This window comes from Mauremys mutica, chromosome 25, assembly GCF_020497125.1.
Source record: "Mauremys mutica isolate MM-2020 ecotype Southern chromosome 25, ASM2049712v1, whole genome shotgun sequence".
NCBI lineage: Eukaryota > Metazoa > Chordata > Testudines > Geoemydidae > Mauremys > Mauremys mutica.
This window is the reverse complement of record NC_059096.1, coordinates 9,112,124-9,137,630: the sequence shown is the minus strand read 5'-3', so window position 1 is coordinate 9,137,630 and position 25,507 is coordinate 9,112,124. Positions and strand designations below refer to the sequence as shown.

Genomic DNA, 25,507 nt, shown 5'->3' with positions numbered 1-25,507 from the left:
GTGACAGAGTGATCCTGAGTTGGGAAGGGGAGAAGCATGCAGTGCTGCTGTACGCCTTTTTTTGCAGATGAATGGAGGACTTCAGGCTGCCTTGTTTTCAGTCCAGCACTTTTCACCAAGTTCATTTCATTATAAGCAGGAGAGATATAGTCATTATGATGATTCACTTTTACCCCTTTGTTGGCTTAACAAGATTTGATTTTTATTTATTCCATGGTATGCGAGCTCCTGCTGTTAGCAATATAGGGAGTTGTACTCAGTGAAACAAAGATATGACATGAAGAAAAGGACCTAATACAAACAGTTTTATATGTTGTATGGAACATATTTTAAAATGTACTTCCCTGGGCCCTGATTCAAGAAAGCATCCCTGTTCATGACACCACGTAAGTACATGCTTCAATCCCATTGAAGTCAATGGGACATAATCCTGTGCATAAGTGTTGTTCAGAACAGGAATGAATTCTTACATGTATTTAAATATTTTTAAATGCATGTCATGGTCATCACACACTTTACATGTGCATCTGTTTTTGTGGAATTTATCTAAGACTGAACTCCAAATAAATATAGTAATAAAAGAAAAAGAGACCTCCTGAGATATAGAAAGCAGCTGTAAGGAGGGTAAGGGACACACAATGAATGATGGAGAAGAATGCATTTGATTTGTGTATTTTACTTCTCCTCCCCACAAATGTGCAAGAATTAAATCAGTGATTCCATCTTGTGGTCCTTATGACACAAAGTAACCACGTAAGCCTCAATCTTATGATTTATGATGCTACCTGAATTCCTTGATGAATGTGCAGTTGGGGTACATCATTTCGTTTCAAATGAGGTTGCTATATGTACTGTACTGCAATAACTCCTTTTGATTTAGTGTCATGTAAATGTAGCTTTATATAACTCCTGGCTCTAAAATTGGTTAGCCAGAAACTATTATGAAGAGAAAGACAAGCTATTACCTCTTTTTAAGCTGTATTAAAATCCTTCCAGTGTTTACTTAAACAGTGTCAAAATGAAGCTTGTATTCTTTATTTCATGTAAGGGTGTGTTGTATGCCCTACAAAATCTTAATAAATAGGAAGAATAATGTTACTTGACTCTCCTCAGTAGGATGAAACCTAAATTTCAGTACATGCCTTTGTGAAATTACAATTACAGCTGCAATATTAGTAAAATGATCTGTGTGGGATGATTATCTGGGTTGGTTCTAAATGTTACAATAGTATTCTCCTTATAGTGACCTGTTTTCATCAAAATCTCCTCTTCTATCACCATCATATCAGAATTCTGGGAACATTTTTTGTGTTACTGGCTGTTTTCTCAAACTCTCAGCTAACTGATGCAATTTTTATCATTTCCATACTAATAACTTGGAATTTTTAACTTATCATATTGCATGGTGCGGGCTGTGTTGCACAGGATACCCTAGGAGCCCAGAGTGACTGTAGTACACATACTCAGTATCACCTAATGTGTGGTTGTATTCAGAAAAGTGACAGTATAGAAATGGCACCTTCTTAGTCATCAGCTCAACTCCTCTGGAACACATTCTGTTCTCAGTTACACCAGTGTAAATTCTGAGTAATTGTACTCAAGTTATTGGAGTTGCTCAGCATTTATAGCAATGTAACAGAGAGCAGAATTTGGTCTCCTGCATGAATTCTGTCTCATAGTTCTCTTTGCTTTTGTGATTGATGTAAATGTTTTCCCTTTTTATTTCTGTTAGTACTGTAGAAACAATGCAGTTAGAGAAAGTGAGCTGGATTGTATTCCTTCTTTTGCATCAGCAGAACCATTAACTAATTTCCAATCATGCAGCAAGTCAGTTAACCCTGCAGTTACATGTATTAGCAACAATGGGATTCATAGCTACCATTAAGGGTATTATCTGACCTGTAGAGCCTTTATTACAGGTGATACATAGTACGTGAGAAGGAAAGAACCCAGCTTGACTTTCAATTCCCATATTTAAAACTTGCAGGATTGGCAGGCATAAAAGAATCTTTTTAATTGTAAATTGAGGATATTTGAGTTGCTGAGAGACATTAAACCATTAAACCCATGGTATTATTTTTAAAGTAACTTTTCAGATTACACTCGGACTTTAGTGGATATGTGAGAGTTCCATTCAGTTGTAATTTTCATAACAGTTCCACTTTGAATATTATATAACTTTATCCAGTCTTTTCTGCATATATTAACTATTTTCCTAGATTTGTTTCTAATGGCTGGCAAGATTTTTTGTTTAAAATCTCAGCACTGAAAGTGTTTTCATAAATTGCATTTCATTACACACAAACATCCTAAAGCCTAATACCAGTGCTCGCAACTCAAATTTGTTGCTAAAATCACATTGCTGTAGAAGTCAGTGTTTCCTTACTATATCAGCTTGGACAACATCTGAGCCAAAAAAAATTTTTTTTCTTTTTTCTTTTGCTTCTTTCTTTTAACTCTCTTGGGCCTCCTGGGCTTGCAAGGCTAAGCGAGGTGATCAATTTCCTTCTTAAGCTGTGTAGTCAGATAACTCATATTTAATACTGAATTTTCTAGAGCAGAAGATATTGAGTGCCACTGATATTTTGAAGCTGAAGTTTCTGTGCAAAGGAAGCATTTTAATTATCTAACCATTCTTGTTCAAAATATCTTAAAACTTAGCAGGCTCTGTTTTGCTCTCTATGATCTTAGCCTTTCTGTAGTTGTTGAATCCAGGTTCATTTGTTCCTCATAAAAGATTAATTTTAGAGAGGGGAGGGGGGAAAAGCCAATGTTTAGACAACCAAGAACTGTGCTTCAGTGCTTGCCCGCTTTAAAGTAAGACTTTGCAGTTTGTTGTAGCTTTAGAACAAGCCCATCTCCTTTGTGAAGAATGCAGATCATTTTTTTTCTGGCACACAAAAAAAAAAGGGTAACTTAATATGAGTCTGACACAGTGTGTCATTTAGTTAAGTGCTTCCATCTGTTGCCTGCTGTTTCCCTTACTCTTGACCTCTCTTTCTTTCTTCCCCTTCCTTCTCCTTAGCCCCCCTGAGGAAGGCAAAGTTTGTTGAGAGCCCTCGAATCCCAGAGTCTGAGCTTGGCTCACCAACGCTCACCTCAGCACAGAAACTGGACGTTGATGCATACTGCCCTGGTAAGCATGCATGCAAAGCCTCTAGGATGGGCCTTCCAGCACAGCACAGTTTCATATGCATTGTGCCCCCTTGTTCTAAATGATTGGCTGGCCCTTCCCCCAACCTAGTTTTATGGACTTACCCACTTGGCTGGGTGGCAGTCTCTAACTGAGATCTCTACTTTATTTGTCACTTGCGGTTGTGTGTTCATGCGACACATTCCCCCCTAAAATATGAAGAAGCTACTATAGAGCTGATTTTGAGTGAATAAAAGCTAATCAAACAGCCATACTCTCTTAAGGCTGATTTTGATTACTGACATATACTCAGAATTACTGGAATAAAACACATACTTCTGGTGTATTCCATCATTAAATCATTTCATACATAAGCATACCTTCTTGTATATTTACTATTAAGCACATCACATTTATTTCAGAGGTAGCCATTAATTTATGTACCCGGAAGAATTTAGGAACTTTAAAAGCGTATGCATCTTGTTAGAGGCCTCTGTCATAATCTGGTTAAAAACATAGTTGGACTTGAAGTATTTTATTTCCCTGAGTTAACCTTATATTTTTCTGACTTTTTGATCAGTTCATTTGGTAAATATTTTCAAGCACTGACAGGCTGCATACAGATGTGTGAATTCCATTACATCTTTATATAGCTGTATCTTGCTGAGGACTCAGTATCATTTCCCAGATTCTTCTGAACTTGTACTAGTTGCTTGGCAACCTCATTAAGGTTGAGAAGATAGTTTATGGAGCTGTGTCAGAGATGTTACAGTTACAGTCGGCTGCAGATCAGGACTTAAAGGAGCAGGAAATGTTCATTTTCAGATCTTTGCTGAATTCTGTAATTTTCTCTTCTGGATGATCAATTAGTGTATAAGCTACAGGATCACATGATCAATATATTCCTATGACAGAGTCAAATGGTAACAGTTGCTCCCAAATAGTATGTGACCACATGGAATCTTGCCTTTAGAATCATGTCCAGATAGAGAAGGTGCCAGTACTTGAGTCAGTGTCAAAGTACAATATCACTTTTGTCAGAGATGTGTTTAAAGAAAATGAACGATTTGATGAAAAGCCATATATTGCACAGATATTGAGAGAGAAGAGCTTTCTTTAATGAAATATGTTTGAAACAGAATAAAATTCTCATGGGAAAGTTGTTGATACTGGATCCCTATGCTCAGAGAATACTTTCTTTGAGACCATATTTACTGTGAAAAGTGATCATTCTTTCTAAATGGATCAGTCAGTATTACAAACAGAATTTTACTGATATAACGTTTGCCCCTTCTGTGTAACGAAATACCTTCTACTGTGATAATCACAACTGAAAAAAAATACTGTCATGGCTGTATTAATAAAGAACTGTAACTGAATTGCGTAACTTGCTTAAAAGGAATTAAGAACTACTCTCTCTCTCAAATTTAATATGACACAACTTTTGGAGGATGCAGATACTCACAGAGGCCTAGCAGGCGACAGTCCAGAAACACTGCTTTGACAGTGGAGTCTTGAATTTTGCCCTTTGTTCTGCTTCTATAGCTCCTTGATAGTGTGGATGAACATGTTAAAAATGTGTGAAGATTCCCAGCACCTCAACAAGTAAAGTGTACTTAACAAAGAAAGAAAAAAGCCATGCCTTTGTGGGTGTCAATGAGAAGCACTGGATTGGAGTAAAGCCAGAGCAAGTAGATTATGGGAGGCCCAGAGGACTTTTTTGTGTGTAGATCCACACGTCAAGATATCTGTCAGGGGGCGCCTGACCCCCTGCTGCCTGGTTGCACATTTGGCATCCAGCAGCTCTTTTAGTAGGAGTACTGCAGTTTATTGGATCCCAGAGAATGCAGAGTCTGAATGGCTATGCAGACTTGAAATATGTAGTTATTTATGTTTATTTGCAATCAATATGAGAAGTTCTGCTGAATAGGAATAGAACAATCTATTGAGGAAGGACTTCTGAAACTGAGGCAGCCATTTTCACAGAAAAGGGAGTTTGTATAGTGTGCGATTTGCTGTTTTCTTCCTCTTTCCCCCCTCATGCCTTGGAACCTTAAAATGAGGTATGTACATGCAAGCAGTACTTCGTGGGTAATTACTCTTTTCTTTTGTGGTAGAATTGGGTTATGCTTTAACTATCTGGATCCAGAGTGCCTGCTGTGAAAACAGTGCTAACCTGAAGGCTGGAGTTCTTGCTTTCTACTAATAAATTTTAAGAAATCCTTAGTCCTCTGTGAGTTTCTGCTTGATAGCATACAACCCTTGCTTACCCGGGGGTGTTGTAACTAGCCCACTCTATTAAATGTCTAATAAATACTGTTGAGAGCACTGGAAAGGCTTCTAAAGCATTTGACTGCAAACATTTTGATTCTGTTCTGTCCCATGCTCTAGTGAAATTGTGTGCTGGGAGTGTGGGAATTCAGAGTGGAAAACCTCACGTACAGACGGTTAGAAAATATCTGTATTAAAGTAGATATTAGTTTGCAGTTAGGAACATAAAATGCACAGAACTTGGCATTGCCATCTAGGTGTGCATATGTGATAACAGGGTGGGTTGGTGTGTTTTATTTTGTCTGTTACATTTATACAAAGTAAAAAGAGCACCAATTCCTTCATTCTAGGTGCCCTTGATAGAACTTAAAATATCTAAAAGTCCTGTCACTATGACTTAACTTTGGTGATTCCATTCAGTGTGACTCCCAAACAGCAATTTACAGGCAAATTAAATATTGAAACACTTCTTCTTTTCTGCCACTAAATTCTCAAAATTCTCCACCTTCACAAATGCTGGGAGGAAAAGATGAGCTGTGGACACAGGCCCTGAAGATCGTAAAATTTGGACTACTTTAAATAGGGCTGAGAAACACCAGAAGTTGAAATGTCCTCACAGAGAACACCACGCCAGCAGCTCACCCTCTGTTATACTACAAGGGCTCCAGCTCAAACTTCGCAAGCGCAGAGAGGTTGTCCCACAGGTATGAAGGTCAATAGGCATGTAGAGATTTAGAAATTTTAAATTTCACCTGAATACCATTAAGCAACTAGTGCAGATCCTGGAATATGTATAAGAGACTCACCGCAAGATACTCCCATATAAAAAACAGACACCTGAACCCTGCACCAGGTTCAGTTTCAGGTGGTTATAAGATGTTGCTGTACATCAAGCACATTATAGCAATGTAATCTTGAGCTGACAAAGGTATAGAAGACAGTCATAATATCTGCTGTTATAAGAAACAGTCACAGCCTCCTGATAGTGCATAAATGATAAAAAGTCATCTTGAATATGGTTGTAACCTGATCTTCTAACTAGGTTCCATATACACCTCTACCCAGATATAACGCTGTCCTCGGGAGCCAAAAAATCTTACCGCATTATAGGTGAAACCGCGTTATATTGAACTTGCTTTGATCCGCCGGAGTGCGCTGCTTTACCACGTTATATCCAAATTTATGTTATATCGGGTCGCATTATTTTGGGGTAGAGGTGTCGTTCAAACCTGTACAACAAGAGATGGACACACACCTCAAGTTAAGGGACATATGTTATCCTCATGCCTTTGTCAACCAGGATCACCTCAGTTCTTGTGTGGACTGAGCTTCAACTAGCTAAACCTCATCCTGCCCTCATCTCAGGCAGACACTGGGTAGGGTTAGTGTTGGGTATTTTATTCCTCCTTATTAGCTCAGCCCCTCACAAAACCACAGGAGGATCCTTGGACCTGTAAGTCAGCGTTCTGGGCCCTTTAAGGCAAGCCTATGGCTCAGTTCAACTCTGACTTTGTTGAAGCAGCAAGACATTCTGGGGTTGCATTTCTGGGGAAGCTGAGCTTAAAGGCTGTAGCAAGGAGTACTGGGAAAGAAGGCAGTTAATCTCACTGTACTCATAAGAGAGAGAGATCAGGAAGGGGGCAGGACCTTCATTAATTCTGGAAAAGGCTTGGCTGGGGTAGAGAGTCCAGGAGAAAAACCTTGGGAAGGAGTTGATGGCTGGAGAAAGAGCTTTCTAAAACTCATAAGAGGAAGGGTAAGGAGCTCTAGAGAGGTGGAAGTCTACACAAAGACAGACAGGGCTGGGAGCTGGTCACAGAGACCTGCCCCTGATGTACAAGCATGAGAGGGGTTGGAGTGTACTCTGGGCAGCACAAGTCCATAGGCAGTTTGAAGACTGATGTGAGTCTTGCCCAACATCATACGGGACTTTTCTATCATGGTGCATATACACAAGAACACCAAATTCAGGTAGCCATGGCAACCTTAATTTTGGCATGTTCTCACTTTTGAGATCTGAACTTTGCAATCTGAATGCAGTTTAAACACAGGTTTTTGTATTAATATGACTAAACAGACCAAACTTGGTGCATCATCTCGAGGATGGTTAGAACAGGGCCGGTGCAAGGAAGTTTTGCGCCCTAGGCGAAACTTCCACCTTGCGCCACCCCACCCTCAGCTAACCCTGCCCACTGCCCCCCCGTGGCAGCTAACCACGCCCACCCACCCCTCCAACCCAAGGAGTCTCCCCCAGCTAACCTGCCCAGGGAGCCCCGCCGCGGCAGCTAACCCCGCCCGGGGAGCCCGCCCCAGCTCTCCTCTGCTGAGCACGCCGTCACTGCTCTAATTCTCCTCCCCTCTCAGGCTTGTGGCGCCGATTGGAGGAGACTTAGAGCAGGTGCTCAGGCGAGGAGGTGGAGTGGAGGTGAACTGGGGCGGGGAGCAGTTCCTCTGTGCGCCCCCCACCCCCCCGTTACTGCAGGCAGTCCCCCCCCCGCCCCAGCTCACCTCCACTCCACCTCCTCACCTGAGCAGGCTTTTAGGCGCCCTCAACCACTAGGTGCCCTAGGCGGTCGCCTAGTTTGCCTAAATGGTTGCACCAGCCCTGGGTTAGAATATATAGAGAAAATGATAGATCCTAGCCTGAGTTATATGGGTTGGTACAGAAAGGTACATTAAAGAGAGAGATCAGTCCCCATAAGAATACAAGCAGTTTTTATGCACAAAATATTTTCAAAGGAATTTGAAATAATTTCTTTAATATTTGACCTGTTTAAACCCTCTTCTAAAATGCCTGTGTTTTCTGAAGGACTTTATCAAATACTGTTAAAACATAGGTATCCCTGAAGGGGTAAAGTTAAAGAAAAGAAGAAAAATCACGAGGATAAAGATACATTTGAGTAGGGGTAGCAATAATTTGTAATGTGATCTGTGACAGGTAATCTAATTAGTAATATATTTAAAGGCCGTTTAAAACAGTAAATAGTGATGAGAGGTGAACATTACCTACTCTGCATGTAGAAATACTCATCTCCGTTTGTGGTGCCTAGAGATGGAATTTTGCTCAGTGCTAAAATGTTTATTTTTAAATGTCAGGCACGTTTCAGCACGTTACTGGGAGGTGGTTTCCTGAATAACTGTTGTCCCATGGTTTGCCTTTTGTGCTTGTATCATGCAGTATTTCTTGTGATATGTTGTATTGTGGATTATTGTAGAATGTTACATTTTGGGGAGGAGCAAGAGGGGAGTAAGAGATTCCTGAGAGAAGGTATATTTCTGTTAGTAGGGGAGGAATTGGGCTATTGTAGCAAAAATGTTCACTCTCTATTTAAATATTTTTATAATCTGAGCATTCTGTCCAATATGCTTACCAATATTCTGTCCAGTATGCTTACCTGCACAATGAAGAATATGAATTAAATTCTTTAAGAAGGAGCAAACGAAGTTGACATAAGTGAGAGCAGAATTTGGTCCAGTTGTATAAAGTGTTATCACGATATTTTAAAATGATCCAATCAGAGATGACAATAAGTTGTTCAGAATTTTTGGAAAGCAAATATTCCTCTGAGCTGTAGTGCCGGGTTTAATTTGGTAATTATGATAGTTATTAATTTCGAGCTTGCTCTTTTTTGTTTTGGAGTGCATTTTTTGAAGAAAGAGGATTCGACGTTACCTTTTTGCCAGCACCTCCATGGGCAGGATACACTTAGTGCTATCTTGAAGGAGTGTAACAAGTCCTCCACCCTCCCTGGACTCTGTTTGTATGCTGCACTCACCATTTGATAGATGGCTTTATGTGCTAATCTCAGTCAAAGCAGCAGTGAACTAGAAAGTGTGTTGCCTCAGCCTTCCTAAGCCATCCTGTGTTGCACTGGCAGGATCACTAAGGGACCCAGAGCACAGCCAGCATTTCTCCTCTTCCCCACCTTGCATGGCCACAGCATGGAAGAGCAAGATTTTATCGTTAGGTCTCTGTTGTTCAACTGTGAATTATTTTGGCATTGACTTTGGCATTTGTGATTTAGTATCTAATGATAACCAATAGAATTTATTTATTTTGATTGTGTCTCCCTCATGCTGACATTGAGAAGTAGCTTTGTTTATATGATGGGTGGTGGATTGTTCACTTTGTTCCACCTGGTGTTTTACTCGAAGGACTTTAGTCTCTAGATTACTTTTTGTTTTGAACTTTGCATCTAAAACATGCCCACATTTTTATTTATAAATGCTCTGGAAACCTATTAGATGTGTCTGAGATGGATAGTGCTTTCAAGTAATTGCCTTTTGTGTTAGATCAGTGTTTTCAGTTGCATTTTGCATGATTTATTACCTTGTCGTTGCATTTCAAAGGCTAACCATGTTATAGCATTATCTTTCAATCTGATTGAATTCTTCTTCAGAAATTTTGGGACACAAATCTTAAATGCTTGGTCAGTGGATGTTTTGCTTGCCTCACAGTAAGATCAAAGTCATCTGTTCTGATTAATAACTGAATTATATATCCCAATGAGTATCTCTTCCATTAACAGTGAAAGGCAATTCACCACCGCAATTTTGTTTGTTTAACCTACTATTAGATACATTTTTCTTCTCTCTTTGATTTAAAGAAACATTAGGACTGAGATTTCTGCCTGCTCTACCTCTTAATTTTCAGTATATAAAGTCCATATAATTCTTCATATCTGGATCTTGGTTTAAGTTTTCAAAACAAACTCTGCACTTTTTCTTTAAAAATAAAATAAAATAAATGCAAGCAACGCAGCTCTCACAAGAAACCCAACAGTAACCAATATGTGCATTGTGTGATGAAAGAAAATAATTTTAGTGAAGAAATAGGTTTCTGTTCTGCCTTTGTGAAGTAGTGGTATAAACAGTGAGTGAAAAGAAAAATACTTTAAAGATTTCAAAAATATTGTGGATTTGTCCTGTGCTGTAATGATGGAATCTCTGCAAGTACCTGCAAGTCAGCTGAAGAACTAAACTTATTCAAGAACAATAGAGAATGGGAAAAGACAAAACTTAGTGCTGCCAAAAGATTTGACTGTTTGACCTTTTGGTTGTCCCCATGTTACATAACTTACTGTCTTGGCGGGAATGTGAAATCAGAGTGATCTGCCCTAATTGCAAAAAGGAGTTATGGCAATGTAATGTGTTGGTTCACCTGGAAACCTTTGCCACTTTTGAGAATTCCGGACAATGCTGTTTTCTTTCATTGTATCTTGAGGTAATAATAGCTAGATCAAAAACTGTAGGTATTAATAACTGAAAAAAAACAACCCTAAAAGCTAGTGTAGCAAGCTGAAATAATTGACTGTGATAGGACTACTGCCATATTTGATGAGTTTCAAAATTGTGTCTCAGTTTAGACCAGGGATCGGCAACCTTTCAGAAGTGGTGTGCTGAGCCCTCATTTATTCACTCGAATTTAAGCTTTCGCGTACCAGTAATACATTTTAACGTTTTTAGAAGGTCTCTGTAAGTTTATAATATATAACTTAACTATTGTTGTATGTAAAGTAAATAAGGTTTTTAAAATGTTTAAGAAGCTTCTTTTAAAATTTAAATTAAAATGCAGAGCCCTCTGGACCGGTGGCCAGGACCCAGGCAGGGTGAGTGCCATTGAAAATCAGCTCGCGTGCCGCAGGTTGCCTACCCCTGGTTTAGACTGATCCACAGACCAGCTGCCATTTTGTAAACTTAGCCTCTAACCTGATGCAACTTGAGCATAGAGAGGACTTAGAAAGCTGCATCTATGAGTGCATGAAGTGGATAAACAACTCAGACTATTCTATAGAGCCTTCTTATCTAAAGGGGAAAGGCTCTGGACAAGCATTTCTGGAAATAACATTGTATGTGCAGTTTATTGTTCATGTACTATCTTTAGCTCTAGAACTTTCATACCCTGCTGTTACACATTGTACTTATTAAATGGATTCTTAAACAGCTTCAAATAATTCTGGTGTTCTTCCAGCTTCAGCTTATGATCTAATAATAGCCAATGCTCTGTGTAACTTGGGACTTGGTGTCACCAGCATAACTCTAAAGAAGCTGTTTTCTTTATACATACAGATTCAGAACAGTTTTAAATAACTAAAAAATTATCATGGCCTAGATGTTCTAAGAAGCCTAGATTGGAATGATATGTGTAAGCTCTTTTAGGAACATAATTTTTTGCAATGTTACATCCTTACCTGCCATTCCGGATAGATTCCAGACAACTCAGCAACAGTGTTCTGCTTCAACATGTAGGGATGTTTGTTCCCAGCACCTGTTTTGGGAAGCGGTAGCTTTCTGAGACTGGTGTTTGGCTGACTGGATACTTCCTGTAGCTTTCTAACTTGCCACTAAACAAATATGTAGACAGATAAATTGTTACAGACCACAAAATCACCGCAAGTGGTTTTTGAAGCTGTCCATGGTAGACCTGTCTTCTCGTAGGTCTCTTTGCCACAAGCAGCAATGGAAACTCTCCTTGTTTTTGCTTCACAGCAGAGACAAATAGGAACTCAGTAACAAATGTGATTTTGTTGGTGTGGAGCAGACATCTGTATCTCTTTTCACTCTTCTTTTCATTGGTGATAAGAAAGATCAGACAAGGCAAGACCGGAGTCATTCTGATCACTCCACCTTGGGCCAGGCAGTGCTGGTATACAGATCTCCAGGATCTTCTATTATTTGTAGATTTATTAAAAACAATAAAAATGGGGTATCTAAATGCCCTTAGTGTAAATTATGAAAACAGAATTAAATCAGCTTCAGAACAACAAAATTTCCCTGTCCCTCAACATCTGGTTTCTCCCAAAGACCTATCTTCACAGCAGGCTGTGTAATTAGATATCTGGTGCAGTGTGCTCGGAAGGGACCGTGGCTATTTTGTTCAAGGGGTGAAAGCTTTTTCCAGAGCTAAGGACTCCTTACACAGAATGCTCTAATTCCAGCTCCCTCTCTTAAATTGAGGGGAGCCAACTTGAATGGCCTCTAAAGCAGCAAGGTCCCAGCTAATGTAGGTCTTTGTAGATCAAAGTCAGCATCTTAAATTGCCACCTCAATCTGGATGGGGCACATTTTTTGAAAGGTCTGGAGCGTCTCTACCCACACGTCCGGGATCCCTCCCCCCCCGGACCTGAATCTCGTGCTGTCGAGGCTCATGGGGCCTGCGTTTGAGCCCCTGGCTTCCTGCTCTCTCCTGCTTCTCTCCTGGAAGGTTTTGTTCCTGGTTGTGATGTTGGTCCACAGGGTATCAGAGATCAGGGCGCTTACTTCGGAGCTGCCCTATACGGTCTTCTACCAGGATAAGGTCGAGCTGTGACCGCACCCAGCATTTCTGCCCAAGGTCGTTTCCTGGTTTCATGGCCAGGACATATATTAACCCGTCTTCTTTCCAAAGCCTTATGCGTCAGATGAGGAGTGCAGGCTACACACCCTGGACGTCAGGAGGACGCTGACCTTCTACGTAGATAGAACAAAGCCGTTCCATAAGTCAACACAGTTGTTTGTTGTGGTGGCAGACAGAATGAAAGGTTTCCCAGTGTCTGCTCAGAAGATTTTGTCCAGGATCACAGCCTGCATCCACTACTGCTATGAGCTGGCAAAGGTGCCTCCACCAGTGATCATGACAGCACAATCAGCTAGGGCACAAGCGTTGTCAGTGGCCTTCCTGGCACAGATACCAATCCAAGAGATCTGTAAGGCTGCTACCTGGTCATCTGTCCACATATTTGCGTCTCATTATGCACTTACCCAGAAAGCTCAAGACAAGCAGGCTTTGGCAGAGCAGTGCTGCAATCTGCAAGACCGTGAACTCCTAGCCCACCTCCATTGATACTGCTTGTGAGTCACCTAGAATGGAATTGACATGAGCAAGCACTCAAAGAAGAAAAAATGATTACCTATCTTTTGCAACTGTTGTTCTTTGAGATGTGTTGCTCATGTCCATTCCATTACCTGCCCTCCTACCCCTCTGTTGGAGTTGCCATCAAGAAGGAACTGATAGGGCATATGGCCAGTGGCGCCTGATATAACAATGCATGAAAGTGGCACTCAAGGAGCGCCACAGGTGGCCCTACGGATACTGCTAAAGCAAAAATCTCCGACTGCGCATGTGGGCGTGCGCACACCTAGAATTGAATGGACATGAGCAACAGATCTCGAAGATCAACAGTTATGAAAAGTAGATAACCGTTTTTTCTTTTCTAAATTGAAGTTTGGTGGTGCCAAAGGGTGCATCCCAAATTGAGAATATGCAAAAGGAATACTCAAAGAACCGCCATTACTTTCTGATGCTGATAGTTTTTTTTCTCTCCTACCATCTCCCTTGACTTCAGGGCGTTGTGGACCAAGCATTAGGGGGTTAGACTAGATGACTCTTGCAGTCTCTTCTAACCCATGATTCTATCTCTGATTCTCTCCTAGAGTTAATTTAGTTCCCTTCTTCCATAATTTTGCTACATGTTCTTTGATGGCTCTTCTATGCTAAGACCTCTCCTCTATAGAGTATCAAGGTTGGAAGGGACCTCAGGAGGTCATCTAGTCCAACCCCCTGCTCAAAGCAGGACAAATCCCCAGATAGTTTTTTTTTAACCCCTGTTCCCTAAATGGCCCCCTCAAGGATTGAGCTCAAAATCCTGGGTTTAGCAGGCTAATGCTTAAACCACTGAGCTATCCCTCAACATTCTCTTCTTTTCTGTTTACTTTCTTCCTCTTGGTCAATTTAACAACTTAACAACAACTTTTACACTGAAGAAGCTTAATAGTATATGTCTTTTGACACTTTTTAAATTACTCCTCTACTTCTTCCTGATTCCTCTTAGTGCCTGTTCTATCCAAATGAATTTGACTGTATCTACATGTCTTCGGTTAAATGTCTTGAATATCAATATTATAGCTGTTACATAGTACTTTTCACTGAGAGATCTCAAAGTGCTTCACCCACACTGTGTAATAATTCCCATTTTACAGGTGGGGAAACTGAGGCACAGACAGGGGCCATAACTTGGCTCAACAGCATACAATAGGTCAGTAGCAGAGGAATTGAACTGAGGTCTCTTGGCTTCCAGCCTCGTACCTTAGTCATCCAGTCACATTGCTTTCCTAATAATAATAATAATTAATAATAAATACTTAGCTCTTATTACAGCACTATTCATTCTTAGATCTAAAAGTGTGTTCTTGGGCAAGGGGAGAATACTCTGGCACAACTTTCTCTTTAGTTCACGTCTTCTGTTTGCTTCCTCTGTACATCAGGTGGGTGTCACTCTTAAATTTTCCTTCTCCCACATACCTTTCTGTAAACCTGTCACCACTTTCAGAACATTATCGATGTGCCCACTGCATCAACATGATATACTTCTAGTATCCTTATTGTGACAGTGTGCACTCGCCTCTCATGAGCATCTCCTGTCGGCTGGACACAAACCTGCACTCTCTCTGCTTGCAGTGCCCCCTGTCGGCTGCTGTCCTTGTCAGGCGGGTATTCAGCAGCTCAGCCCTCTGGCTAAGTCACACAGTCCAACACATGAACGAACAAACCTCTTCTGGGGTAAAGGGTCCAACAGGGCTTGTCTTTATGCCCTTGGTAATGTCTGCAGCCCTGTCGCCGGGCTCAGTTCTCAGCACTTGTTGGGCTAGCTTTAAATCCATCCCTGCCCTGTTATACAGCAGTGCCCCCAGGGCTTCCTCCCTAAATCCTGCCCTTCACTTGGGCTTCTAAATGAAACTCGTCCCCTTCTCAGCGCTGTGGCCACTCATTTAATCCCAAGTCCAAGTCTTCAAACTTCAAAATACAGCTACCCACACATTCTTACATGTATTAAACAAATGGGGTGTACTGAAAATCTAGTTTTTAGGATGGTGAAATATCAGAAAAGTTAAATAGAAATTAGTCAAAGTCACACGTAACATATCTGATCATTTATTGCAAGAATATATTAGTAATCAAAAACAAGTTAGACTCATAATCTCACAAAGCATGTGATTAATTAGATACCACCTTCCCTATTTTGTTTTGTTAATATCTTACTTATGTCGTCATCATCATACATGGTGGCAGATTCCCACGGAGAGACCATTTACTTTTTATTAAGCAGATGTCCTGAAATTTCGATACCAAGATCCTACTAATAATTAAAGGTTATTCTCCCACTTTCTATAAAGATGTATTGGCAATTAAATCTGTTCTGAAAAAGATGACATGTTTTAAAGTATGATGCAGACTAAGCACTCTGGAAAGCATAAAGACCTTTGCACTTAATGATATTTTGCAAAACTATTGAGCTAGAAGGTTATGGCTATAATTAAGTCTAGATGAATAGATTTGTCTCTGCCTCTCTTAAGCAAACCTCATTGTTAATGACAAAATACTAGTTTAAAAACACTGCAGAAGAGAGTGAGGAATGAGGCCAGCAGCTTTCCTATGAGAAAAAAAGACAGCTCAGACCTGCAGCTTGCCTGATCGGACTTAGCCACAAGGTAGAGGTGGCCAGTATCACCAAGAGGGTTAGGAAGGGAACAGAGCCTCATCGTAATCACTCCCTCTTCCTTTAAACCACACTGAGCTACTATCAAAATTGGCCATCAGAATGGGGGCGATGAAGCAGCCAAGCTTAGCCATGTTACAGGGAAAAGGAGGTATGTGTCCTCCTACCAAGTCAGCTTTGAAGAATAGCCATTTGAAAAATAATTCCTCTGAAGCCAAATACCAGAATTTTAGCTGAATACCTGCTAGAAGCTGAATTTTGTTGCAGCCTGCAAGGAAGTATGACTATATCATCCCGTCTTCAAAACCCTCCCTTGCCTCCTTATTAGTTTCAGGGTCCAGTTTCAAAATTGCCCTGTTCTTAAAATACTCAATGGGCTTGCGTCAAATTACCACACAGACGCTTCCCCTTCTCTCTCTCTGCTTTTTTCTCTACTCTCTTCACTCACTTGGCCCCTGACCTTTTATCCATCTTCACAATCCCATCCTGGTAGTGCAACAGTTCTCTCCTCTGCAGCCGTTGGTGTCTGGAACAGCTTTCCTGTATCTCTCTCTATTTTGTTGACTGTCCATCTTTGCAGATCCAGTCTGAAGACATGTATTGTGTATTTTTTTGTGTGTTCCCACTGCATTCTCTTCTTGGCAAACATTTTTCTCCCTGATGAGGAGAAGTGACAGTATGTATGGTTACCTACATAGCCATCACCTGTGCACTTCCCTGCCAAGTCAGCATGGAGTTTTCAAGCAGCTGTCTCTCTCTTTCAAATACTAAGTATAGTACATTATGTCTGCTGTGTGATTGGCCTTTGCCAGCCTAGAGCTTTTTAGACTAAATCTTACTTGAAAGCAAGATTCTTCCCCAGCGAAAGTCATACAATTTCAATTCGTTAACAAAACTAAGTTTCAGGGATTGTTAGTATTTTTTTCCATCTTAATTCCCATTTTTCCATTTATATTCCTTTTTTAAATATCTGTGGACCTAGATAATAAGTATTAAAATTGTGTAATCTGCAGTCACCAGACAGTACAATACAATTTCAAATTAACCTCAAGTGATTTCATCTCATTATTTTACAATATCAGTTTCTGAGATGGACTTCAGATTCTGAGCTGGAGAAGGCTGAGTTCATCACAAATGCTCAGCGTTAGCTACCATGATCATGTGGGTAACATACAAATAGTTAACATTCATCTCAAAGGAAGCTCCTTGGCTGACTTTGTGATAGGAAGAACAAGGTGAAAGAGAAGTAGACGTCTTAGGCCTGGTCTACACTGGGGGGCGGGGGGAAGAATCGATCTAAGATACGCAATGAGAATAACGTAGCTGAAGTCGACGTATCTTAGATCGACTTACCTCCCGTCCTTACAGCGCAGGATCAAAGGCCGCGGCTCCCCCATCGACTCTGCCTCTCGCCCTGGTGAAGATCTGGAGTCGACGGGGAGTGTGTTCGGGGATCAATTTATCGTGTCTAGACAAGACGTGATAAATCGATCCCTGATAGATAGATCGCTACCCGCCAATCTGGCGGGTAGTGTGGACATACTCTAAGGGTACGTCTACACTACAAGACTATTTCGAATCTACTTAATTCGAATTTGTGGAATCGACCTTATGAAGTCGAATTTGTGTATCCACACTAAATACACTAATTCGACTGTCTGAGTCCACAGTAACGGGGCCAGCGTTGACTTTGGAAGCGGTGCACTGTGGGAAGCTATCCCACAGTTCCCGCACTCCCCGCTGCCCATTGGAATGCTGGGTAGAGCCCCCAATGCCTGCTGGGGGAAAAAATGTGTCGAGGGTGGTTTTGGGTAACTGTCATCATTGAACCGTCAATCACGCCCTCCCTCCCTCCCTCCCTCCCTGAAAGCACCTGCGGGCAATCTGTTCGTGCACTTTTCTGCTCAGTGACAGCGCGGGCGCCACAGCACTTTGAGCACGGATCCCGCTGCAGTTATGGCCGTTGTCAACTCCTCGCACCTTATCGTCCACCTCTTCCACAGTCAGCTGCTGAGAAATAGGGCTACTTTTCAATGGTGCTGCGAGCACTGGTGGACCATGGGGGACGTTTTACCAACATCAACGTCGGGTGGCCAGGCAAAGTTCATGACGTGCTTGTTTTCAGGAACTCTGGTCTGTTTAGATGCCTGCAGGAAGGTAGTTTCTTCCCGGACCACAAAATAAGTCTTGGGGATGTGCAGATGCCTATAGTGATCGTCGGGGACCCAGCCTACCCGCTAATGCCCTGGCTCGTGAAGCTCTGTGCAGGCGCCTTGCACAGCGACAAGGAACTCTTCAAGTACCAGCAAGCAGTGAGCAGCGTGACCTGTGACTGTTCAGTTTCTTTACAGAGAAGCTGAACCTGCCCCTGTTTCTTTACCAAGTTACTGTTGACTAGCATCTGCAGTTACATACCCCGCCCACCCCGCTTCCCCAACTTCCAACACACGTATAAAAATAAAATACATGTTCCACTGTAACTTTACAAAGGTTTCTTTATTGATGACTTTGCGTTACAGGGTTGAAACTGGGACACGGACTGTGCTGGGTAGGGTGTGTGGTGATGTAAAGACCGCCTGTAAACTCGAGGAATGACAGGCTCCTGCTCCCAGAGCGGTCTGCAGTGCCGGACTGGATGTTTCAACGGAGCCTGCCATCCCTCCTTTTTGGGACTCTGTGTGCGTGGGCTATGTGGCCTTTTGGCGGGGGAGGACGGATACAGATTCCTCTGCTGCGTGGCTCTGTGGTCCAGGACAGGGACCGTTGCATGAGATCTGTAACCCCCTTCCCCCGCTACAAAGTCACTTACCCCCCCCCACCCACACAGAATCTGCAAACCACCTCCCATACCGACCAGGGTGCGTACTGACTGCAGTGTGTGTGTGACCTGCTGCTGATCCTGCCCCCATGTCTGTACCCTGGTAAAGGTGATTGTCCTGTCAAATTACCAACCCCCTTCCCCCCCTTCAAACACAGTCTCCTCTAAAAGAACATGACGGAAAAAGTAATTAACAGAAAAGTATTTTTTATTATCAACTAGACAGTTAGGGGATGAAACTGGGATGGGGGCTTGGGTGAGGCGGGAAGGAAAGGACTTCTCAAAAATTAGGCTATGAGAGCTTTTCGGTACTTGAGCACTCTGCTGGGGTGCAGTGACAGTTTACACGGCCTCTGGCGCCCCTCCTTCTGGTTATTTTGGGTGAGGGGGGTATGGGACTTTGTGGCGGGGGAGGGCGGTTGCAGATACACTGCAGGGGGGCTCTGTCCTCCTGCCTGAGGTCCTGCAGAACATGCACAAGGCGCAGGAGCATGTCCGTTTGCTCCCTCATTAGTCCAAGCAGCGTTTGAGTCGACTGCTTGTCTTCCTCACGCCACCTCTCCTCCTGTTCGCTGTGTGAGCGCTGGTACACAGAGAGGGTCTCCCTCCACTGGCTCTGCTGGTCCGCCTCATCTCGGGAGCACCCCATAACTTCAGCGAACATCTCGTCCCCTGTCTTTTTCTTTCGCCGCCTAATCTTTGCCAGCCTCTGTGAGGGGGATGCTGTGGCAGGTCTGGAGACAGTCGAAGCTGTGTGATGGGAAAAAGGGAGTGAATTCCTTGCAAAGATAAATTTTGGCGAACAATGAACACAGTGTAGTCTGTCTCTGTGAATTCTGGGTTGAGATCCCAGTGCCTGATGGGGCAAACACCATTTTCGCGGGTGGTTCTGGGTAAATGTCGTCAGTCATCCCTTCCTCCGGGAAAGCTACAGCAGACAATCATTTCAAGCCCGTTTTCCCTGGATTGCCCTGGCAGACGCCACAGCGTGGAAACCATGGAGCCTATTTTGCCTTTTGTGCCTGTCACCATATGTGTACCAGATGCCGCTGACAGAGGCGGTCCAGCAGCGCTACACAGCAGCATGCTTTTGCTTTTGCATGATAGCAGAGATGGTTACCAGCCATACTGTACCATCTACCATACCATAAATTGGTAATAAGATGGGCATGGTTACCAGTCCTTTTGCACTGCAACATTTGCTGCTGTCATAAGTGCCCCTGGCTGCTCTTAGCCAGGGGCGCAAAAGCCAAAATTGGGAATGACTCCCTGAGTCAATCCCTCCTTTTTGGTATGTAAAAATAGAATCAGTCCTGGCTAGAATATGGGCAAGTGTACTAGAGAACCACTGTATCAGAGAACCAGAGAGCACAGCTGCTCTGTGTCAGATCCTGCATAGATTATGAGCTGAATGCTATTCATAGGGGGTGCTCCTGCAACAACCCCACCTGTTCATTCCATTCTTCCCCAGTCTTCCTGGGCTACCATAGCATTGTCCCCCCACTTGTGTGATGAAGTAATAAAGAATGCAGGAATAAGACACAGTGCCTTGTTAGTGAGAAATGAGTGGAAGGCAGCCTCCAGTTGCTATGATAGTCCAGATAGGACATTAAGGAGTGTGGAGGAGAGGAGCCCAGCATCCTGCTGCTAATCCAGGGGCAATTGAATCTTTTCTTTACACATGAAGGGTGGGGACTGATGAAGCTCAGCCCCCTGTTGCTATGATGAGGACGGTTACCAGCCATACTGCACCATCTACCAGGAAAAATTAGGGCCAGGCGTCCTTGATCGACCTCACTGATGCTAGTACGCATGGTTACCAGTCCTTTTGCACTGCCCCATGTGCCAATAGGCTGATGATGACGATGGATATCAGTCTTATTGTACCATCAGCCATCCATAGCGTGGGGGGAGTGAGGATGTCGGTGTTCAGTGCTGCACCATCGCATCTATCTTCAGCATTCAGTAAAGATACGGTGACATGTAAAAGAGTCAACAGAGGATTGTTTTCCCTTTCACTTCTGGGGGTGGGGGGGGTGCGTAAATTGCCGAGCTATGCCCTGACCCACCGCGGACACTGTGTTTGACCCTAGAAGCATTTGGAGCTCAGCCAAGAATGCAAATGCTTTTCGGAGACAGCAGGAACTGTGGGATACCTTGCGTCCTCAGTCCCCCCTCCCTCCATGAGCGTCCATATGATTCTTTGGCTTTCCGTTACGCTCGTCACGCAGCAGCGTGCTGAGTCTCTGCTATGCCGTCTGTCCGGAGTTTTTTGAAAAATACTCTGTACCAGGCGTAACATTACAGTAATTCCCCTAATTAGATGCAGGACTCTCCGAGCGAGATCACCCTGAGGACGGTCACTGAAGGAGATAGAGTGCGCATGCTGCGTGAAAGCCAGCACAAACCAGGGCCCTATGCAGCCGTGCTCGGGGAGGCAATGCTCCCTGAGTACCTCATGAAAGCCTCGCGCGGAAAAGTGTGCTGCCACGGAGCACCCAATAAGGCAGCTCTCCCCAGAAACCTCCTGCGGAGGCTTTTCGATTACCTCCAGGAGAGCTTCGTGGAGATCTCCCAGGAGGATTTCTGTTCTATCCCCATATATAGAGAGACCTCCTTTTCACATACTTCAGATTCCTGTTATATTAAGAATAAAAGTTTACATGGTTAAAGCACTTACCGAGTGATCCTTCCCCTGATTCAGGATCCGGGTTAATGGCCGGGGAGGGTTGGTAGGGGATCTCCGTGACGGTGATGAAGAGATCCTGGCTGTCAGGGAAACCAGCGTTGTAAGCGCTGTCGCCTGCCTCGTCCTCCACAAACCCTTCCTCATCTTCCCCGTCCGCGAACATCGCCGAGGAACTGGCCGTTGACACTGTCCCATCGTCAGAGTCCGTGGTCGCTGGTGGGGCAGTGGTGGCAGGCTCCGTAGCGTCCGTTTGCCGCTTTGATTTTTTGGTAGCCTTCTCTGGGGTCCTTGATTTTCACGCGGCGCTGCGTGGCATCCCGGCTGTATCCTCTGTCTCTCATGGCTTTGGAGACCTTCTCGTAGGTCTTTCCATTCCGTTTTTTGGAGCGCAGCTCCGAAAGCACAGACTCCTCGCCCCACACACCGATCAGATCCAAGAGTGTCAGTCTATGCTGGGTCCCTCTTTCTATTCAGAGATTACATGAACTCCTCTGCTGGAGAGCTCTGCATCGCTGCCGGTGCTGCTGAGCTCGCCCCGATGTCCAACAACGAAATGAGATTCTAACTGTCCAGACAGGAAAAGGAATTCAAATTTTCCCGGGACTTTTCCTGTGTGGCTGGTCAGAGCATCCAAGCTCGGACTGCTGTCCAGAGCGTCAACAGAGTGGTGCAGTGTGGGATAGCTCCCGGAGCTAGTAAGTTCGATTTGCATCCACACCTAGCCTAATTCGAGATAGCCATGTCGAATTTAGCGCTACTCCCCTCGTCGGGGTGGAGTACCAAATTCGAACTAAAGAGCCCTCTCGGTCGAATTAAACGGCTTCCTAGTGTGGACGGTTGAGCGGTTAATTCGAATTAACGCTGCTAAATTCGATTTAAAGTCCTAGTGTAGACCAGGCCTAAGACAAAGAGGAGGTACAAGTAACAGTGGAAGTGAAAAAAGGTGGAAAACCAGGAAAAAGTAGTTCAGTGAGCTCAGGAAACATCAATACTACTCTATGAAAAGTTTCGGTATCATTACATTGTCTGTCAGGTCAAAAGAAAGCATCATGGTATACTGCATTCAAAATTGACTTTATAGTGGTAGACTTGATCCTATCAAAGGAATATTGGTGGACTTCATGCTACTATACTTCCACCTTAAGTATACTCGTGAGACTGCAGATTGTAAACTGTTCATCCTTGGACCTTAAGAAAAATATGCTGGAGTCAGATTGGTTTAATCTGAATGATGTTAAGTTCTTGTGAATAGGGTTTGCATTTTGAAAAAAACATACATGAATTAAGTAATTCTCTTATAGAATCATAGAATCATAGAATTCAAGATCAGAAGGGACCATTATGATCATCTAGTCTGACCTCCTGCAAGATGCAGGCCACATAAGACGATCCACCCACTCCTGAACTAATTCTCTCCCTTGACTCTGCTGTTGAATGCTCCAAATCATGATTTAAAGATTTCAAGTAGCAGATAATCCACCAGCAAGCAACCCCTACCCCATGCTTTGGAGGAAGGCGAAAAACCTCCAGGGCCACTGCCAATCTACCCTGGAGGAAAATTCCTTCCCGACCCCAAATATGGCGATCAGCTGAACCCCGAGCATGCGGGCAAGACTCTCCAGCCAGACCCTCTGGAAAAGGCTAACAATATCCCAACATTGACCCTTTGTACTAATTACCAGTGTGGCACTTTATTGACCTATTGACTAAACCCGTTATCCTATCATACCATCCCCTCCATAAACGTATCCAGCTTAGTCTTAAAGTCATAGAGGTCCGCTCTTTTATCAGAGCGGACAGCACATCATACATGTGCAATCCGTACTTCTCTGATTATTGGTAAAAACACTCCCTTGAAACATTTAGGGGACACTATTTAGCTATGGCCTCAAACGTTGAGTCTGATTAAAAATCTGGGAGATTGGTGGTTGAGATGAAATATTTTCAATACTGTGACAATTAAAATTTTGTGGGGTGCTCTTAAGAAGTCTTATACATTTCAGTATATGGAGCATAGTTGCAGGCTTTCCTTGCACAGGAATTTGCTTCTCACACAGATCTCAGAGCCTGAATCTGTGGACCTTCAGGATATGTGGTAGGGTCCGTCTGTCTAATGAGGCTTTCACCTGAGAAGGGTATGGTTGGTGGCTCATTTATGGTGGCATTGTTCACTGAATTATACATTTTAAAGTTATTGAATACATGGTCAGATAGTACATGATGGGCACGTTTTGTCAATCTACAGATATATCCTTAAAGTTGTAGTAATCTAAATTGTTAATAAATGACAGCCTTCAGTGACTCTTAAAATTACCTCTGATAAGTAAATGAAATGCTGTGAAAGCATGAGTTATTCACATAGTTATGGTAAAATATTGCCGTATTCTGTAGCAACTGTGTAATAATTACACAGCAGCTCCACGGAAAACCATTGTAAGTACATGGTAAATCACATATTCACTTCAGTTAGACACACAGTCTATTGCCCCAGTTAAGGAAAGCATCCCTATTCAGGAAGGGTATGCTTCAGCTTGTACTTAAAGTTCAGATAAAGTCCCAATGAATGCTGTAATGTATGTGCATACTATGAAGTGTATGGCTGTGTATTTATTCATTCACATTTGCTGAAGTGGTAGGAAGAAAGTGTTTGGGAGACATAGGCAATATTAGAAAAAATGTAGAGAATTTAAAGAGCATCATATTGAGCTATTACAATATGTCTGCAGTGTTCCACTTCTTGAACTATGATGCTTGTGATAAAATGAATCTGGCATTATTGAATAAAAATCTGAACGACTTTATGAAAGAGGCACCGCTTGCATCATTACACTTCAGGCTGTGTATAGACCATATTTTCAACATTAAAAATAGTGATTTGATGGTTTCAGGAGCTTTACTTTGTTACATTCTTGTACATCAGCTGCTTTAGTGTTTTAAAATGAAATTTTGTGATAGTTCATCTAGACCAATAGACAGTTTTAGACAGTGACCTAGACTAGATGCTTTAAAGCAGGGTGTAAGCGCCTAGACTCACTGCCACGGTGCCTCCTGCTGGTGATTTGCTCATTCCAGCTCCGGAGCGCCCTCTGCAGGCTGGTGATCTGCCTTACCTGTGGCCCCGTGTCCCTCCCAGGACCCCGCTGCCCCATTTACCTGCGGTGCTGCCCCCTGGCAGTAACCCCTCAGAGCCTCAGGGTCTCCCCCTCCCAGGGGAACTCCCACCCACTATCTCCACTTCGCCTCAGTGTTCGGCTACTGCCAGTCCCCATCTAGCCCCCGCTCACTGGGGCGGACTGCAGTGTACACGCCTAATCATAGGCAAAGGGGGTTCAGACCTGCTGCCTCTGCCTAGCCATGGGCTGCCCCCTGCAACCCAATACCTAATGGGCCTTACCAGGCCTTCAGCCTGGGGCTTTCCTAGGCCGGAGCTCCCCGGCTCCCTAGGCCTTCCCCCAGCCCTGCTCCACTCTAGGTTCCCTTCTTGGCACCTTGCAGCCAGGCCCTTCTCCCTCTATAGGCAGAGGGAGACTGCCTGGGCCTCTGGCTCAGAGCCTTTTATAGGGGCCAGCTGGGCCTGACTGGGGAATGGCCCCAGCTGAGTCTACTTTCCCCCAATCAGCCCAGGCTTCTTGCCCCAGCCACAGCCCTCTCCTAGGCTGTTTCTAGCCCCGCAGGGCAGGAGTGGGTAACCACTCCGCTACACAGGGGCTCTCAAACTGGGGGTCGGGACCTCTCAGGGGGTTGCAAGTTTATTACATGGGAGGGGGCTGCCCGAGCTGTCAGCCTCCACCCCAAACCCCGATTGCCTCCACCATTTATAATGGTGTTAAATATCAATTAAACACTTTTTAATATAAAGGAAGTCCACACTCAGAGGTTTGCTATGTGAAAGGGGTCACCAGTACAAAAGCGTGAGAACCACTGTTTTAACGGAAGGCAAAATAACCCATCATGAACCTGGACAATTGTGCAGAACTATTCCATGGAAGATATTTTTTTTCTTGACTCCAATCTTATGGTCTGAAACATGAAGAATAACAACTTCTATAATAGATATTCTAGCAAGTGTAACTATAGATTGTGATCATATTCATATATGTATATACTTGGTTTTGTCTGTT

General features: G+C 43.3%; 1 protein-coding gene across 6 annotated transcripts in view; it reads left to right on the top strand.

The window, feature by feature from the left end:
* The window catches only part of TANC2 (tetratricopeptide repeat, ankyrin repeat and coiled-coil containing 2), a 602,081-nt gene that overhangs the window by 381,871 nt on the left and 194,703 nt on the right, over positions 1-25,507 (top strand). For 3 of the 6 annotated variants that reach the window (XM_044999328.1, XM_044999326.1, XM_044999325.1), the window contains exon 6: positions 3,026-3,136. The exons of the other annotated variants lie outside the window; for them this stretch is intronic. In XM_044999328.1, coding sequence (XP_044855263.1) covers positions 3,026-3,136 — 111 coding nt within the window. The remainder of the gene's footprint in view (positions 1-3,025; positions 3,137-25,507) is intronic. 6 annotated transcript variants of the gene reach the window in all.